General features: G+C 42.2%; 2 protein-coding genes across 5 annotated transcripts; both read left to right on the top strand.

The window, feature by feature from the left end:
• Positions 1–116: 116 nt before the first annotated feature.
• On the top strand, positions 117–8,089 carry cenpu (centromere protein U). Of its 3 annotated transcripts, none has more exons than XM_031587590.2 (16): positions 117–339; positions 487–542; positions 672–765; positions 1,196–1,430; positions 1,736–1,886; positions 2,176–2,289; positions 2,982–3,073; positions 3,212–3,281; positions 3,751–3,864; positions 4,739–4,862; positions 5,413–5,512; positions 6,232–6,310; positions 6,403–6,450; positions 6,608–6,669; positions 6,977–7,133; positions 7,714–8,089. In XM_031587590.2, exons 1-16 carry the CDS (start codon positions 213–215, stop codon positions 7,834–7,836), a joined length of 1,746 nt encoding a protein of 581 aa, XP_031443450.1. In that variant the 5' UTR covers positions 117–212; the 3' UTR covers positions 7,837–8,089. The 3 variants fall into 3 exon arrangements, with proteins under 3 accessions (XP_031443450.1, XP_031443451.1, XP_012679765.2); XM_031587591.2 differs by having other exon boundaries at positions 117–353; positions 489–542; XM_012824311.3 differs by lacking the exon at positions 117–339 and having other exon boundaries at positions 374–542.
• Positions 8,090–12,302: 4,213 nt separating this feature from the next.
• LOC105894697 (caspase-3-like) lies at positions 12,303–18,084 on the top strand. 2 transcript variants are annotated; one of them, XM_031586946.2, is made up of 7 exons: positions 12,303–12,516; positions 13,011–13,063; positions 14,770–14,909; positions 15,102–15,230; positions 15,984–16,159; positions 16,484–16,601; positions 17,190–18,084. In XM_031586946.2, exons 2-7 carry the CDS (start codon positions 13,011–13,013, stop codon positions 17,414–17,416), a joined length of 843 nt encoding a protein of 280 aa, XP_031442806.1. In that variant the 5' UTR covers positions 12,303–12,516; the 3' UTR covers positions 17,417–18,084. The 2 variants fall into 2 exon arrangements, with proteins under 2 accessions (XP_031442806.1, XP_031442807.1); XM_031586947.2 differs by having other exon boundaries at positions 12,303–12,611.
• Positions 18,085–18,221: the final 137 nt, after the last annotated feature.

The following is an 18,221-nucleotide window of genomic DNA, read 5'->3' as shown; positions in this document are numbered from 1 at the left end:
CGAAATAACCAGAAAGCCATCCAGTCCAGTAGGTGGCACTAAGCCCCTTATGGAGGAGTCTGTCGAGTTGAGTTTGTTTTCTATGGCATGGAGTAAACTATTTTATTAAGACAAACATCACATTCATTTCACAACAAGGACTTATTCGAGTGTTATTAGAGGCCACACAGTATGTTACATGAAGTATACTGACTGTAGAAATCAAACAAGATATGATAAATTCAATGTTCAGTCTCTTTAAGTGCGTCAGTCCGATACATTCTCCACAGACTCTCCCCTTTTCGTCGGTTCCACAGGATCTTCTCAAATTTTTCCGCGGGAGTTTTATGTTGACGTTGAAGCTAGCTCGCTAGGTATCTATCGCTAGCAACCTTGTTAATTTCTTGGCGAAGGTGCTACAGATTGTTGTTAAGGTGGATGGATATGTAAGTCAGTTCGTCTATCTGTCTATGTTTGTATTTATCACTTAGCTTTTTTTACGTTCTCAGTGCCACATCTCAAGGATGAGTCGAATGACCAAAACGCTGCAAAGTATCAAACAGGTAGGTAACTTATGTGTAGCCCTTATCCTACCATTATCCTACAAATTTCGTGACTTCTGAGATAACCTGCCTTGGAATCTTTTGTAAGTTAGCCTACTCTGTTCATATTGATTATCTCCATGTCCTCAGGATGTCCAAATTGAACATCTCGGAGAAGCATCCCCCAACCTATCTTCAATTGAAAAGGACAGCATTTTTCAGGAAGACCAGTCTAATTCCGACGGTAAAACTCATGTTAGGGTTGCTGGAGATGGAGATTGCTCTCATCGTTGTGTTCTCTATTACAGTGACATTTAAAGACATAGTCTGCGATTCTAAGATGTGTCCAATTAAGCGAATTGCTCCTCCTCGCAGTCCTTTAGCTGTACGTTCTGTGTATACAGTGCTGACTCTGAAAATAAGAAACACAAAGCTCGGACCGAGCCATACGCTATTCCATTTACGTTTTACTCTCAATTATTAACTTATCCAAAGCGACTTTCAGCGTTGTCAAGGTATACATTTTATCAGCACACCGGTATGGCCTTATAGTCTTCGCACCTTGCTTCACAGTTAAGCTAAAGTTACAGGATAATTATTATGTTATATTTTGTTTTGTATTTTTTTTAATTAATATTCGACGTGTCACCCAGTCATCAGTTGTTTATTTACAGGGAACCCATTTCACAGTACGGCACTGGAGGATGACTTTAGTCCTGTACAGGCACAGCAGAAGATGACGGAAGCGAGGAAAGCGGCTAAAACGGAGACTCCGCGCAGTGACTCGGCCACTCTCAAAAGGGCGAGTACTTCCACACAGGGAAAGGGCAAGGAGAAAGTGTCACAGAGCCAGAGCCCAATCTTCATGACTCCGTCTGTGCCAAAACGGTTCGCCAAATCCAAGGCAGGGTAGGTTTTTGTGCCTGCAGTGCAGTATGTAAACGAACCATGACCATGTAGACATGTTTAAAATAATGTAATGGGATGGGGGTGTGACATGGTGCTCAATGGACTTATCTTGACCGTATATTTATTAACATAATAAAACAATTGACATAAATCGTTGTCAAATATAGGCAATGAACTTGGACATGTCAATCACCAGCTATGGTGCTGTGAGATTTAATTACCTCCTTATTGTATGAGTTCAAGAAAAGCTCAGTTTTTCTCTGAGTGACTGCCCTCTCAGTCATACAGTTGTCTTCTCTCATCAGACCACTGCGGAAGATCTCAGAGGAGAGTGAGACACAAAGGAAATCGGCATCAGGCACTTCAGCATCGCAGCCCTCGTCAGCATTGCAGCCCTCGTCAGCATCGCAGCCCTCGTCAGCTGCAGGAGAAGACTCCAGTGATTCAAGCGATCAGGTTGCACTCCCTGGCATATTGTTAATGAAGCCATTTCTCGTCTCATCTCACCCCATCCCATCTCCTCTCATTTGGCTGTCTGCTCAGTTTGTCAATTACGTGTCATGTCTGAGTTTTTTTCTTCTGGTATGAAGGTCATGTGACCTCAATTTGATGTCAGAATGTGTTGATCCCAAATGCACTGAATCCTTTAAATGCAGCAGGTATAGCTTTTAGACGAAGTAGCTCCTGTGAACCAGCTATTGATGATGTTGTAGAATTCATGAACTGATGAGCTCTTCCATTCCAGGAGACAGACAGTGGGGGCCTGACGAATGCAGGCAGCGTCTTTTCCCCCCCTGGCAGAAGAAAGAGCCAACCTGTCCGGCGCTCTCGGGGGGAGGTGGCGGAGGGCTCCGGCTTGGTAAGTCAGAGGCAGTGTGTGTGTGTGGTGTGCATGTAGATATGATACAAATAAGGGAATGACGGGGGCATAACACTCAATCAATCAATCAATTCAATCTTATATAGCGCTTCTCTATATACCCGAAGTCGCTTTACAGAGTCCAGAGTCCAGTCCAGTCATTCATACACAGTCATACCGGTGGTGGTAAGCTACCTCAGTAGCCACAGCTACTCAGTACAATGCATCGGGTAAAAACAACAGGGGATAGAACAAGTTCATTCACGTTTATAGTAGGGGTAATACGGTACATTTCTTGACTGTATATTATAATATTATTATTAACTCGCAGTTTGCTGAACATGGGCAGTTTTGTATCGTACCTACCTCCCTTGACCGCTTTCAGTGTGACCGCTCGACGTTTTTTCTCAGGGAAAAAAACAACATGGGCTAGAACAAATTAATTCACACTTAAGTCTTCCATAACGATAAAGAAACGGGTGTGTGTACTCTTGTAGCCTATTCCAAATCAGCTCACCAATAAAAGACGGTTCAGATCACATGATCACATGTGATCACATGATGTTAAACGGCTTCACATAAACATTAAACAATCCAGAGAGAAATGATTGGACATCAGTGGAGCAAGGGCTTACTCCGGTCCCAGTCACCAAGCAGCAGTATGACAGGTCCAGGTTTTCTACCCCTGACAGCAACCAAAGGAGAAGCCTGGAGGGAAGAGGACTTCACATGGGTCATCCTTAGCAGGAGCACAGAAACAGGCCAGGAAGTCCAGTGGCAGAGTGTAAGGCCTATTCCCAAATACACGGGTTATGCTTCCCAAATTAATTAGGGATAGTTCACCATCAAATCAGCGTTGCCATGATCTTGTATGTGTAGATACTTGACTGGAGCTTGGCTAATCTTGTCTTCTTTTGATCAGACCATTGCAGAGGATCCCAGAGGATATTGAGATGCAACAAGGGACCTCCGCATCAGCTGAAGACCCAGAGGTATGACCGTCTTTGTTCCTTTCACTTATATAGCTGAACGGGTAGAGCAGGGAGCCACCAACACCAGTGCCATGGGTTCAGCACCTAGAGTCACCAACACCAGTGCCATGGGTTCAGCACCTAGAGAGTCACCAACACCAGTGCCATGGGTTCAGCACACCAACACCAGTGCCATGGGTTCAGCACACCAACACCAGTGCCATGGGTTCAGCACACCAACACCAGTGCCATGGGTTCAGCACCTAGAGTCACCAACACCAGTGTCATGGGTTCATTGGGGGGGGGGGGGGGGGGGTAGCAAAGGCCACAGAAACATATGAATACAGATAATGAAAAGGTATGAAGTTCAAGCATTGTTTTTTTTTGTTTTTTAAATGTAAGAAGCCGACACAATACTTAAATGGAAGTTCTGAGTAAGACTGACTCGGTTGTGATGTAGAAGCACTGATTAGCTCATCCCTTCCTGTAGACGGACGGTGACAGCCTCACGGATGAGGACAGCGTTTACGCCCCCCCGCCCAGCAAGAAGAAGAGACGGCCTGTCCAGCGCTCTCAGGAGGAAGAGGAGGACGAATCCAGCACTGTAAGTCAACTATTAGGTGCTCTCGGGAAAGAGATGAGTCCTCATGAGATTGTTGAAGATAGATTGGGGCGCCCATGTACTAATAGCATTTGGTAGCTCATTCCACCATTGGGGAACCACAAACAACAACAGTCTGGCCTGTGTGTATGGATGGCAATGCCAGACGACATTTTGTGGAGGAACGTAGTGGCCGAGAAGGAGCCCAAGCCTGTATGATTGAGTTCAAGCAGATGGGTTCAGACCCAGAACTCACTCCGTAAGCAAGCATTAGTGATTAGTGACAAGCAAGCAATGGGATTTTGGTGGCCATCGGTAGGCAGTGGAAATCAATGAGCATCAGAGTGACGTGCCCTTTTAGCGTGATCGAAGACCAGACACACCCCCACTTTAAGGGTTTCACTGTGCATGCTGGGACACCCGCTAGAAGGATGGAATCATTGCAGTAGTCAAGGCAGGAGATCCATGGCCTGTAGCAGGAGTTGGGTGCCATACTGAGTCACGTAAGGCCTGATTTTTCCGATGTTGTGTGTTCGGTGAATATTCGTCACACACGGTTTATATAGGTTGAAGTTGGCGTTCTCTGATTCAAAAGCACTATGTCAGCAGAGATTCACCATCCAAATGTAATACTTGTGATAGTTTAAGAAACTTTCATTGTGTGGGGATCAATCATTTATATGAAACCTTTTCAAAAACACAGACAGCACCAGCTGTTCAAACTGCCGTGCTGTGTTGTGGTGTGTGTCCTGTTTCTGCCGTCCCTCTGCCCGGACACTTGTATGGTTGAACTATGGCTCAGGTTTACATTCTTCCACTGAGCGGTTTTCAGGCAGCTTGTGACAGTGTGGCAGATAATGGCTCTCTCTCCCCACAGACACCAAAGAATGCAAGAGGGCAGAAGAAGTCTCGTTCGTCCTCCGGCAGCAGACGGCAGAAGTCCCGTTCGTCCTCCGGCAGCAGACAGAAGCAGAGCAGGAAGTCTTCATCTAGCTCCTCAGGTAGGCTCACATGGAGCGCTGGGATGCTGTAGGTGGAGCTCTCCACCTCATTATCCCTGGCTGGCTGTACTGTAGTTGATTAAGAGGACTGAATGTATGTTGTCTAACATATTATCCATGGCTGGCTGTACTGTAGTTGTTTAAGATGACTGAATGTATGTTGTCTAACATATTATCCATGGCTGGCTGTACTGTAGTTGTTTTAAGAGGACTGAATTTGCATCACGTTCACGCAGAGCTGTGACTGGTGTGTTGCTGGTCAATATTTGCTGGAACAGACTGAGAGTTTTGATTCTGTATGATTGGGGCATGCCAACATGGTTGCTTTACCTCATTTAATTTAATTTAATTTAATTTAATTTAATTTAATTTAATTTAATTTAAACCTTTTCAGTCATGCTGGTAAAATGTTTCAGTGAAGCATATGTCACCAAAGCAATGAATACAGCCACAGCAATTCATTGAATTTGGTTAGAGGTGTATTGGATAAGAGTCGCAGACTACCTTTTTAATGCACTGATGTTGATAATTCACCTGTTAAATCTTTCAGACAGGGGGGCTCGAGATAAGCGGAGGAAACCGAGTGTGCGAAACCCCATTGACCTTGAGGTGGTGCTGGAGGCCTTTCAGGATTGTGTTGAGCAGTACAAGTAAGTGCCAGAGAGGACCTGAGTAATCAAGGTGAAATTAGGATGGGATATAGAGGCTTACATTTGACAGGAATACTATTCTCTCTGAGACTGTAAAGGTCTGGTCCGTGATCCCAAGCCAATGCACTACTTGATAAATTCAGTGAATTGCTCCTTGCGGTCCTCTAGTTGTCCGTTCTTGTGTCGGCACTCAGAAAGAAAAAACGAAAGACATAGTGGATCAGACTGAGCCATGAAGAGTTCCAGCCTATCAACAGTTCAGGAGCACGGAAGGGAGGGGTGTCATTGATTTGTTGTTGAGCTGAAGTATCAACAACCTTTCACCAGAATCATGGACTGCATCTTTGAGTCAAGGAACTAAATGAACAAAGTGTCTTTATATGTCCAGCAGATATTATCTAGCCGCCATCATCTAGATTCAACATTGCAAGTAGTTATGAGGACTTTCTAGACACACCTGTTGGTTTACTTTTGTAATATCAAAGGAGCCCTTCGTTTCAGTTTCAACATTAGACATCTTGGACAGGAGATATATTTATGGAAAGCATGAGCATTTACTTTCTTGTCATTACTGTGCATTGTGATAGGACAAAGCATAATTGTTAACTGTGGGTAGAGGTACTTGATATCCTTTAAGCTTAATCATGTTATCTACTGCAGTTATGAATTTACGTACGTTAGCCTCTGTTTCTCTTATTATTTGCCATTCTTCTATGCAGGGAAACGGTGGATTCTAACACTGTCCAAAGGGCAATAGATCATCTGTCCGAGTCTTTTGTGGCTCAATTGACTGAGGCGGTAGGGTGGACTTTGATCTGTGCTGGTTCTAGTCAAGAGAATACAGCCCTTATGTTCCATTGATGCTGATGATGTAAGCCTTTGTGTTCCAGATCACTGCAACCAAGGAACTAACCTCAGTCAAAAAGAACAATATGAAGGTAAGCCATTTTGTAGATATATCTTTAACTGTAAATAAATAAATATATATATCTTTTTTTCTTTTTCTTTTTTTTTCTTTTTTTTTTTAAAGATTATCACAGTTGTGTTTTAATGTGGCTTGGTATGTCTAACAGTTGTTCTTTTTCTTTTTGTCAGTTGAACATTGCCATGAACCGTACGCGTTCAAAGTTGGTCGACGCCAAAAATGAGCTCATACAGTGAGTTTTTCCGAAATGGACAAAAGTATTTCAACAGGATCTGACACATATGCCCACCATCTTAGAATTACAACTCTAAGTACAATACTAGTGTCCTGGGTAGCCCATATCAAATTCTCACAGTATATATCCAAAGTACACATCAGGGAAGACCGACCCCCAAAATATATAGCGGTGTTGTGATGTACCACCTTCTGCTCACACCAAGCGTTGTTCATATGATGTAAATACATACAATGCCTTTCCCCTAGTGCCCCCACCCCCCTTATCCACTCCTGTGTAAAGTCTGATAGGGTTTGTCCATTAGGAGCGAGGGCAAACGGAGGGTGCTGGAGAAGGAGCATCAGCAGCTGGAGCAGAGACTGACTGACCTGACCAAGGGCATGACCTTCCTGAGCGGCCTGACTGACCTTCACACCAAGTACCTGACCTACTGCGAGGGCCACCCTGAAGAGCCACAAGTGGTAGGAATATGCATGGACATGATCGGAGAAAAGGACATAGGAAAAGTGCATCTTGGGAACTAACACTCTTGGTGGACAGCTTGATCTGTGGGATGATTGATCAATATGTTTATGTTAAGCATAACATGTACACTCAGTCGATGTTGAAGACATTTTGAATCTATTTCACAAAAAATTGTAAGCACTCTATCACTTTATTAAATACCTTCTGAAGTTTTGCACATCAATGCCAGCAGCATTCTCTACCATTTGACCAAGAGGAATAATAAGCAGAACCATGGTTGAGTCACTTTCTTGATATGGTCTTATCTTATACATTTACATTTAGTCATTTAGCAGACGCTTTTATCCAAAGCGACTTACATATGTGCGACTTACATATGTGCGACTTACAAAGTATACACATTTTACATTTTTTTTTTTACACTGATGGCACACTGCACATCAGGAGCAATTAGGGGTTCAGTGTCTTGCTCAAGGACGCTTCGACAGGGAATCGAACTAGCAACCTTCTGATTACTAAACGACTTCTCTACCTACTGTACCACTGTCGCCCCCCTTGTCTCTCTTCCTCTTCCAGTATGGCCCCACCAGCTTGCCTGCGCTACTTCTGGAAGCCCGTTGCATGCTGGGAGCTGAGCACCAGCTAAAGACCATCAACACAAAGCTCCAGCAGGTGTTAGATCATGTTGACCAGGAGTGAGCTGTCCGAGGATTCCAGGGTCAGCCGCTTCTACTGCACGAATGTTCCACAGGCAACAGATGTCCCTGTGTTCGTATACAAATGTCACTAAATGTTGCATTGTAACAAGGATGATCATGTGTTATGGCTTATTTATGTTCGCCTATTTGTTTGTGAAACCTCTTACTTGTTGTATAGATAAGTGCTCCTCACCAAGTCAGTGTATGTACTTTCTAAAATAAGGCCAATAAACATAGTTGTGTGTGTACCATTCCAAACTAATTGTGAGATTTGTGACATGACATGTATGTTTGAAGATATTTGAAACACCTGCATATCCACTCACACCCATCACTTGTGCTTGTTCTTTGCCAACAGCCTCAACCCAATACGCCCCAATTCTTTCCACTCATCTTACTCATGGAACAGCATAACCATGACCATAGCCCGTAACTTTTAAGGTGTTGCCCTTGAATTGAATCCATCATACGTTGGTCAAATGTCAGGAAAATGTTCATCACGTTCCACTAGCTGTCCGTCCAGTGTGTGCGCTCAAAAGTGCCCAAGTGTTCATGCACAGTACTGACTCTGTAAACAGGAAACTGAGTGATGCACTGTTCCAGCCAATCAGCAACAAGGGTCACTTATGCTCCAATGTTGCTTTGTGAATGGAAGGGTTTATTTGATTTCAAATAATAATATTTTGCCAGCATCAAGGACTACACCTATAATATGACCTTAATTATGAAAGCATTTACCACAAGGGCAAAGTAAAACTGAAGTATTGCTCTGATTTTGAAAAGTGTAGCCTCACAGTTATAGGTGCAATTTAAAACTTCACTCAAAATCTGACACTATACTTGGCTATACAGCAAAAACTGTCAAATCCCCCTCCACCACCAGTTTTCCCTAATATAATTGCCGTCTGTTCATATATATATATATATATATATATACTTACTTTATCGTGCTTAATGTAACTGGAGCTTGAGTTTTCACCAGTTAGGGTTGTGACAGCCTGTGACGGTAACCTTAACCAGATGGAGGAGAGAAGTTTAATTTGTTGACGGACAGGCTGCGTGACCGTGGCATCTTATCTTTACGGAACCAGTTATGTTGGCATTTTGCATAATTACTTGTCATTACATGTCTCTGACTTCCAGTTTCCTTTAAGACCTCCGTTTTCCCTTCTATAAGTTTTGAGCATAACCAGAATGCTATCGGTGAGGTGGCAGCCTCCTGCAGGATGGGCTGGTTCTGCATGTGTAGGTCTACTCTCTGGAACAGTCTAATGAAGGTTTAGCCTGAGTGCTTGTTTGGCTGGCTGTTTAATGGAGCTAGATGTCTGAGTTAGTCATGTAGGTGTTGAATAAAACCTGGAAATATCACGTTTGGACCACTACTGTTTTAGGGTTTAGTTGGTGCAGTTTTCTGATATTTCATAGTTCCACAGTGTGGTATTACATTGATAAGTTCTTCAAAATGCTTAAGAGGCTCCATTGTTTTAGAGCCTATTTGGTGTGATCATAAAAGCATACTAGAGAGGCATGCAGTAATGTAGATGGTTGGATTGTTTTGTTTGGATGCATTTTTCACAGAACTTTTAAGAGTGTCAGTGTGGTTTAAATCTATAATGCTGAATTGATGAGAACTGAAACCATTCCGTGTTAGACCTAAATGTAGGCTGTGTTTTTAGACTGGTTTACAGGAAGATGTACAGTATGCTTGCTCACACCCACACAAACTTGTCCAGGCCTTTTTGCTTCAGCTGATGTGTTTGCAGTTGCTGCAATAATCCAAAGTACTTCAGAGGTTCAAGGAGAAGGCCTGTTATGATCACATCAAGAGGTGCCATGATAAAGCATTTTGCACTGTTGCTTTCTTGGGCCAGTGTCACATGATCCCGGACCGGTTGTGATCATAGACATCTATATATGTATATGGTTGTGATCATGGTATTAAAAGCTGATCAGCTGCCACTCAGAAGGGATTTTTTTTATGGGAAGCAATTCAAAGACTGAAGTACACCCAGCATTTTTCTGCGGTGTAAATGTCATTGAACTTAACACTGGTTCACCTTTTTGGATTTCTGAAGTCAAGATGCCCCTTCAAAAGATGCAAAGGTCTGTAGTAACATGAAGTATGCGTTTTCATTACAGAAGCTGGGCCATTATCTAATTCATCTTCAGCTAAACGAGTCAGCCTTGTTTGTCACGTTTCCCAAAAGTGTCGTTGAGCAACCACTGTGGGATCCGTTGACAGAGTGTATTGCGATAGTTGCTTTATCATTTATTAACGGTAGTTGTGCAACGATGCTTTTGGGAAATGCACCTCAGAATGAGATGATGTGACAAATAAGGCTTTAAGGACATATTTACAATGTTATCCCTTAAACATGTTGACTACCGTCATGTGGATACGTCATGAAGGTATGGGTGTGCTCGTATGTATTGTGGGAATACGCCCACTCAGTTGAACTGAGTGTCAAAACGTGGTGGAATATGAAGAAACTGAGAAACCGAGAAATACATTTTTTTTACCCCTATGAGAGAATGAACGGGAGTTTAGAAAATCCACAGGTTAACGTCCAAGGTAAATAAAGTGCATGTGTATGTCGTTTCTGTATAGCCTTTAGACCCATTATATCTCTATGATATGTCTGCCGCTATCCCTCCGCTAACAGCGGAAAATAATAATAATGAAACTGCAGTTACAATAGTATGGGTGGAGCCCTCTCACAGTACTGCTACTGCCAATCCTCTTGCTGCACTGCAGTCCAGCAAAGAATGGACGCCCCCCCCCCACCCCACAATTAGCTCCCACCATGAAAAACTGGTTGGGCCGCCGGCATTTGAGTGCTCCGCCAACACACTTATACAAACTGGAGTTACATGCCCAACAATCGTTATACTTTGTATGTATCCTGCTCTCTAACAGTTCTGCGACTGCCATAAGGCAGAGCCAGATAAGTCCATGCATCCCAAAAATATTCTGGAGAGGATAACACCATCTAGAGCCATTTATAACTCACGTAATGTCGACTAACCACCAACTTCGGCCTTGTGTCTGCAGCAACACCTAACACAGTCTGAGACCGGAAACCTGCTGCAGTGGCCTTAACCGAAAAGCACCCTTCAGAAAATGTTGCAAAAAGTGGGTGTGAAAAAACTGGCCTGCCCTTCATGATACAGCAAGACTGCAGCAGTGTGTTTCTTAGTGGTAGATGTGGCCCTGCCTGCATCCAGCAAAGACTCCAAAAAAGTAGCGATGGAACATCAATCAATCAATCAATCAATCAATCAATCAATCAATTTGTTTATTTGATCAAGAGGGACAGTGTACATTCATGAACATTAAAATGTAAATGCACCCAATTATAGCCAAAAGGCTAGTTTCCATTGGCAGTCCCCCTGCCAGAGTGAAAAAGGCTATACAACCTAAAAAAGGCATTAACGTACATGTCACAGGGGTCGATGTCATGCTCTTCACACCATCCAGAAGATAACTCCCCCAAGTGTAGCAGACATGGCCCCTTGAACAGTCACTATAACGTGTGCTGAAAGACCATCTTCCTCTAAATGATGTCTTTCAGGAGCCAGGCCGTTAAGGGCTGCCCCAGCATCAGAGGTGCCCTGATTTTCCACCATGGGAAGAGACCAAGGATTCACTATTATGAGGCAAACCACCTCTGGAAACCAAACAGAGTTGTGGATCAACGGAACCGGAGGGAACACATACAATGTTCCCTGATGCCATATTCTCTGGGCCGGGGCGCCCACGCACAGAGGAGAGGGGTCGTCTGCCGCGATGGAACACCAGAAAGGACACAGGGCATTCTCCTTCAAGGCAAACAGATCTGCGACAGGGTGCTGATTCATGCCCAAGCTGGTGTAGTGATTAGCATTTATACCTTTCAAGCAATTCACCCAGGTTTGATGATGATGATGATGAAGTCGCTTTGATTAAAAAACTTGTGCTGCATACTTCACCTTTACCTTTAATCAATTTATGATGTCACAAAGTTACTGATTAACACACAACCTACCCTGCCTAAGCCGTGTTATGGCGGCGCGCCGACAGGGGGCCACTGGGACCTGTAAGGTGTGTCCAGGAGCGAGTGGTAGGGACTGATTGAAATTACCCTTTCGAATGTTGTCTTGTTGTGGGATGGTCATTGAGACTTTTAGTACAACCCAAATCTTACTTTATTTATTTTATATTTTTTTGTGTGTGTTGTTGTTGTTTATGGACTGATGTGCACAGGCAACTTATATGTTTGTTATTCCACCACTAGCTGTGACAGGACACTGCAAGACATTGCCCCTAAACACTAGGCTACTCTTTTCACCTTCTCCACTCTTTCAGTTAAATTAATTTCTTTCCCATTTAATTGAATGCGTGTTCACTAGAACTGTAGACGTCTTTGTTTGGTGACAAGTCTTTACAGTTTGATGAGATGTGTTTTGTTTTCGCGGCATTCATGTTGAACGCTGCTCCTGAGTAAATAAGTTAACATCTTTCTCCACACGGTGGGTGTAACTGCAGTGAATTACGCCTACTGTGACGCCTTGTGCATACCCCTCTACAGTAAATTGGATATTTTAGCAATTGACCGCCATTCAACTTCCTATCTGGCTCATAAGAGTGAAGACAGGACTAGCCCATTTCAGTACTTCCACTTTCTTTTTTCACCATCTCAAGGTAAGGGGTTTGTGTTGAGTCATAATGGACTCGCAAGTCACTACTGTAAAGTAGTTACAAATTTGTGGAATTCTTTGCCAGCAGTCAACCAAAAGGTAGATTACAGTAAAGAGTGTTCTCACTTTAATTATAATTATACGGAATAAACTATGTCCGGAGTTGGTATATTGGACAGGTTAGCACTGTCACAGGTAGCCTAAATGAAAGTAAGGCAGATATATTTTCTAGCCATCGTATCTTTTAGTGTTAAACTGAAACTGATTGCATGCCAGTCACCACTTTTCAGTTAGTCTTCTTATACCACAGATTAAAGCACAGCACCCGGCTGTGGTTTAGGTGACGGTTTGTGAACTTTTTTCTAATTTCCTGTCGTGGTCGAGTGGCATAGTCGGACTTCTGAGTAGACTACATCACGCATTTCCCTCGGAAGATTAATGGTCGATTAAAGTCATTTTGTTTAAATTAAATAAATGAAATTGTCTTCACCTTTATAGATGTCGGACGTGGTGGACGGTGATTCTGTGGACGCCCAGGCAACCCAGCCAAGGTAAAAATTTAAAATTGGGTCACGGATTTAAACTCTGTAATTCAAGTAGACTACATCAATATCTAGCTAAACACCTAGATACATTCACTAGATGCAACTTCTATGCAAATGTTAAGCTTATGCCGTACTATTTACTTTTACGAATATGAAAATAAGGTTCTCTTGATGTCTTTCACCGGTTTACTAGCCTAGCTTCCTTATGATTGCGTAAGCCGAGAGGTCATGTCGTGACAGGTAACAGAAAAAAGTTGTTAGTCAATATATACAAATCTATTGCTGATGAATATAAGTAGGCTATTAGTTTTTTTCCTAATGTGGTCCATCAAAAACATCCAATTGAATGTCTTTTTGAAAACGAATCATCATGAGTCATATTAGGCTATTTGTTGATATGTGGTAGGGACCTTATAGTGCCCAGTTTATGAAAAACAACTGTGAAAACGTTGTCAAAACCTCACAATGGGCCTATGTAATCAGTCCCAGCTACATGACTGGGACAAAAATATATCATACTAGATTTCACACCAGCAAGCAACTTGTAGTACACCCTCATTTAAATGTGACTGATTCAGAATTGATGCCTTCTGACTTTGGGTGGGTCAGTGCACACTAGTTCCTTGGAGAAAGAACCCTCCATGACAAAGCAACCAACTAATAGAAATCATGGATAGCTTGGAGTCAGCCCCCTACGTTTTGAGGAAATCATGTCCAGATTCGTCAAAATGAAAGCTGCTGTGTGCCCAAAGCCTGTGCAATAGGTGCCTATTTTAGCGAGACCAGTAAACGGAACATGAGCAGAGTTCATTGGTTAGCGTGAGTTGTTTTTAAATGTGCTTTGTAAACACATTTGACTTGACTTGACTTGACTTGAGAGTTGGGGAGTAGTGGACTGCTTAAAATGAAGCTAGTAGTTTCATTACATTTTGCAGTAGCTTGCTAGTAGTTCAACTGCAGTCATATTTGCATTGTGATTCAAGTAGTTCAATTACTTAAATTAAATGTAGTTAAATTACTTTTTTGTCATTTTTTGTGTAACTACTGAAACTACAAACAATTTTGGGCCATAAAAGGAAAGGATTTAAAAATGTTTTCTAATTGAGCCCCCTTTGACCAGACCCGCCCCCCTTATCTTTTTCATGGTGGCCGCCTGCCCAGGCAATGCATTTGTGAAGTAGGAGCCACGACACACTTGACCTTTGTGTAGTGCATGTATCAAACCTAATATAGGGCAGGTGTCTGACTGACGGACATTCTTTGCACTTCCCTGTGAAGAGTGGGGGAATTTTATTTATTATTTTGTTAATGTATGATCTTTGTACAAGGAGGCATTTTTTGCAATTAACTCAATTGAGTGGCATTTTTTGCTGGCACGTGCCTTTTTTTATTTATGTTTTGTAATAATTCTGTATCACATGTACATTGTGAAGTTGCATTTTTTTTACAAAGTAGGTTGAACTACTTTTTCCAAGTACCTTTAGTTAACCAGACTAGATCTCTCCTTAGGGCAGCTTTGCTGTAGTTCAACTTCTTAATTGTGATTGGTTGTTTGCAAAGCTATGCTTTCAGAGTAGCTTCCTCAACCCTGCATATCAGTCAGGTCCTCCCAGAACCCACCTATGTTTTGTTAAATCTGCTTCACGCTGTGGTTCAATCCCCAGGGTGTTTCTGAGCTGGTGTGCCATGTGTGTACTCTCTCTATCTTGTAGGCCAGTGAAGCCTTCAGGCCCTGCAGGGAAGTCACAAGTGGATGCCAAGCCTCCTGCTGATGCCTACAGATACAACATGAATTATCCATGCCTGGGCCAGTGTGTCATCATCAACAACAAGAACTTTGACAGCAAGACAGGTAAATGGGTCCTCGATACGATGAAACATTCAGCAAGTCAGAATTGAATTAGCCATTCGATTGACCCGAAATCATTATTCATGTCATTGTGTTGTCAATATAATGATTGTTTATATCTTTTACAAAAAAATCTCATGTTTTCTGTTATTGTGCTACCACTGACTGTAACATTTGATCTGCTCTCCTCACAAGGCATGAACATGCGGAATGGGACCGATGCGGACGCAGGAAACATGATGAAGGTCTTTACCCAGCTTGGATATAAAGTCAAGATCAACAATGACCTCACTGTAAAAGACATAAAGACATTGTTATACAATGGTAAATTCTATTCCTCTTGTATGCCATTTTTATCTAAAATCTTTATTTAGCATCATATACCTTTACTATACTGTTTGGTACTTTTGGACAAGAAGTAATTTAAACATAAATACAAGTATACAATAAACATCTGCTTGATGTTTGGTAGTTTTGTGTAGATGTACAGAGGTTGCTATTGCATATATAATCTTTAAATCTCATTTCAAGATAAAACTTGATACCATAATATATTAGATTAGGAAATCTTGCACCTCATGTAAAAGTAATTAATAGATACTTGACATTAAGGGTTGTAGTGAACCTAGTAGAAACAAAATCAGCGATGAATTGTCACCATTGCACATGCAATTGTATTGTGCCTTTAGCCTAGCATGTGTTTGTCTCTCTTTTGTAGCTTTAAAGGTATTATTCTGTTAGAATGCCTTAATTGAGTTCAGCAGAGTTCAGCTTTGTAAAACGTTTTTTACGCTTTGGCAGCAGAGTAAGGCTTTTCCTGATCTTCATTGTGCTCTTCCTCATCCCTTTCCTCTTTTCGACCTCAGACTGAAGAAAGGGAGAATATTTAAAGGTGCAGTCCACGATTCTGGCTAAAGGTTGTAGATATTTGAGCTCAACAGCCAGTCAAATTACACTCCCTTCTGTGCTCCTGAAGCTTGAATTGTTTATGGCCCGAGCCGCTCCGTTTGTTTCGCAGTGCCAAGGCAAATGTACCCTTTGTTGTCATTATTGACACCCAAATCTGCACCCTGACAGTCTCCAAGGAGGACCACAGCAAGTCGGCCTCTTTTGTGTGTGTCCTACTGAGCCACGGGGATGAGGGTGTTCTGTATGGGACCGATGCCCCCGTTGACCTCAAAGACCTCACTGGCCTCTTCAGAGGAGACAGATGCACCACACTGGTTGGAAAACCAAAGCTTTTCTTCATCCAGGTACAGCATACAATTGGCGAAAGTCCCCATTTCCCTAAAGCATTGTGAACCAAGTGCACCAATGCTTTATTGTGTGTGTTATAACACTTTGGCACTTCAGTATGCAGCTCATTGGACATGGATATGTTTGTGCTAAATCAGTATTCAAATAATGAACTGAAAGTGCTTCAAATGTAAACTATAAACTTAAAGTTACAACATACACTATCCTGGTTGCTCGTGGGAGACGTGGATGTGTCAAGAAGCTTGGTCAGCAGCACTGTTGTGTTGGAGGCGTGGATGTGTCACGAAGCTTGGTCAGCAGCAGTGTTGTGTGTTTTGCAGGCCTGTCGAGGCACGGAGCTGGACAGTGGCATTGAGACAGACAGCGTGGCCGAGGGCGGCTCCACGGAGAGGATACCTGTGGAGGCCGATTGTCTGTACGCTTATTCCACAGCACCAGGTAGGATGCGCCAGTGCATACAGTACATGTATGTTTAATCATTTGACCGAGGCTTTTATCCAAAGCGACTCACAAATGAGGTACGACGATCAAGGCACCAGAAAGTTAGGAGATCTAAAGAGAGATAGCACTAAAGAGTTAATTCCATTTGCACTGATTACAGTACAACCAGCCATATCCACCGGAATTCCATTCAGTAGTTGTCTATTTGAAAAGCTAGATGGGGAACGTGATTGAAAAGTATTAACCTTAATTATGCAGTTATGTCAGACAGCGTGAAGACAATTGCGTTGCCCCTGAACACACAAGCAAGTGGTTTGTTGAGTACCAGACCCCATTTTACTAGGCCTACAAGTGAGCTGGTGCTCAAAATCAGACTAGGAGATATTTTGAAAGGAAAGTGCATGTCTGAAAACAGGCCTAGCAGCTGCTACGCATCTATATTTGTGCAGTATATTGTGTAAAGGTGTTTTCATTGCTGTCTTTTTATACCGTTAAAGCCAAAGGGCAATCTGTACACTGGAGAGCAAAGGTTTCATATTTATGTCACAGTTCTCATGAATTAATTTTCATTTATATTTTTGATAGGCTATTACTCCTGGAGAAACACTGCAAACGGATCATGGTTCATCCAGTCCATATGTGACATGCTGCTCCGGTTCGGCAAGGAATTGGAAATCATGCAAATCATGACACGGGTGAACCACAAGGTGGCGCTGGAGTTCCAGTCTAGTTCCAACCTCCCAGGATACAATGAGAAAAAACAGATTCCTTGTATTGTGTCCATGCTGACCAAAGAGCTGTACTTCCCCTAAGCGATGCAACCAAAGATTAGGCTAATTACTGTGGGACCTGGCTGTGCAACATAGTGGACCACTTAAAGTCATGTTTACTAAGATGCTGAGAAATACTTGATTCAATGTCCAGTGATATGCATACAGCTGATGTATTAACTTTGGCATCAGTCATTTCATTTGATCAACTCATTGTTTTGACCTTTTTAATAGATATATATACAGGAATCATTTAAATTTTTTGACACAGTGAATGGTATAGATTGCATAACTGTTTCACATCAGAGCAGTCGGGCAATTCAGTTGAAAATGTAAAATAATAATAAATAAATAACTTTTAAATGAACTGCACTTGAAATAAATTATAAAAATAAAAATGTTATTTTTGCTATATAATGTTGCACAGATACAGTATCTACTCACTGGATTAGCTACTTGGTATGGGTGGAAGTTTATAATATTCAGAGGGGGCATTTCTTGTTTTCAGTAGGTGGAGTGGTTGGGTGTGCTCTGGAAGATAAGGTGTGGGTTAGTGCTGCAAGGGAAAGACAAGCAGAAAACCGTAGTGGCTATTTTCGTCTTGCTCACAAGCAATATTCAAAAAATGAATGTGGGAATTTTCAGCTGACTACTCCGAACTTTGGTCATAGGTTTGACAGAAAATAAAATATAAAACATTTTTGCTCAAAGAACATTGTGTGTCTCATTAAAAATGGTTACCAGGCCTGCTGTAGCCTGTATACTTGAAATACAGTTGATTGGGAACTGATTCTAGTTTCTTCAAAAACTAAAGAATCACATCATAAACACACTGCCCTCATAAATG

The sequence above is a fragment of the Clupea harengus genome, chromosome 20, assembly GCF_900700415.2.
Source record: "Clupea harengus chromosome 20, Ch_v2.0.2, whole genome shotgun sequence".
Classification (NCBI taxonomy): domain Eukaryota; kingdom Metazoa; phylum Chordata; class Actinopteri; order Clupeiformes; family Clupeidae; genus Clupea; species Clupea harengus.
This window is presented reverse-complemented; position numbering and strand designations above follow the sequence as displayed.

Bases quoted from the DNA above. Each gene is read 5' to 3' on its own strand.
- cenpu (XM_031587590.2), top strand. From the start codon at position 213: ATGATAAATTCAATGTTCAGTCTCTTTAAGTGCGTCAGTCCGATACAT. The intron at 766-1,195 runs GTAAAACTCATG...GTTTATTTACAG, and splicing joins AGACCAGTCTAATTCCGACG to GGAACCCATTTCACAGTACG. The intron at 6,670-6,976 runs GTGAGTTTTTCC...TTTGTCCATTAG, and splicing joins GCCAAAAATGAGCTCATACA to GAGCGAGGGCAAACGGAGGG.
- LOC105894697 (XM_031586946.2), top strand. From the start codon at position 13,011: ATGTCGGACGTGGTGGACGGTGATTCTGTGGACGCCCAGGCAACCCAG. The intron at 13,064-14,769 runs GTAAAAATTTAA...TCTATCTTGTAG, and splicing joins GCCCAGGCAACCCAGCCAAG to GCCAGTGAAGCCTTCAGGCC. The intron at 14,910-15,101 runs GTAAATGGGTCC...TCTCCTCACAAG, and splicing joins GAACTTTGACAGCAAGACAG to GCATGAACATGCGGAATGGG.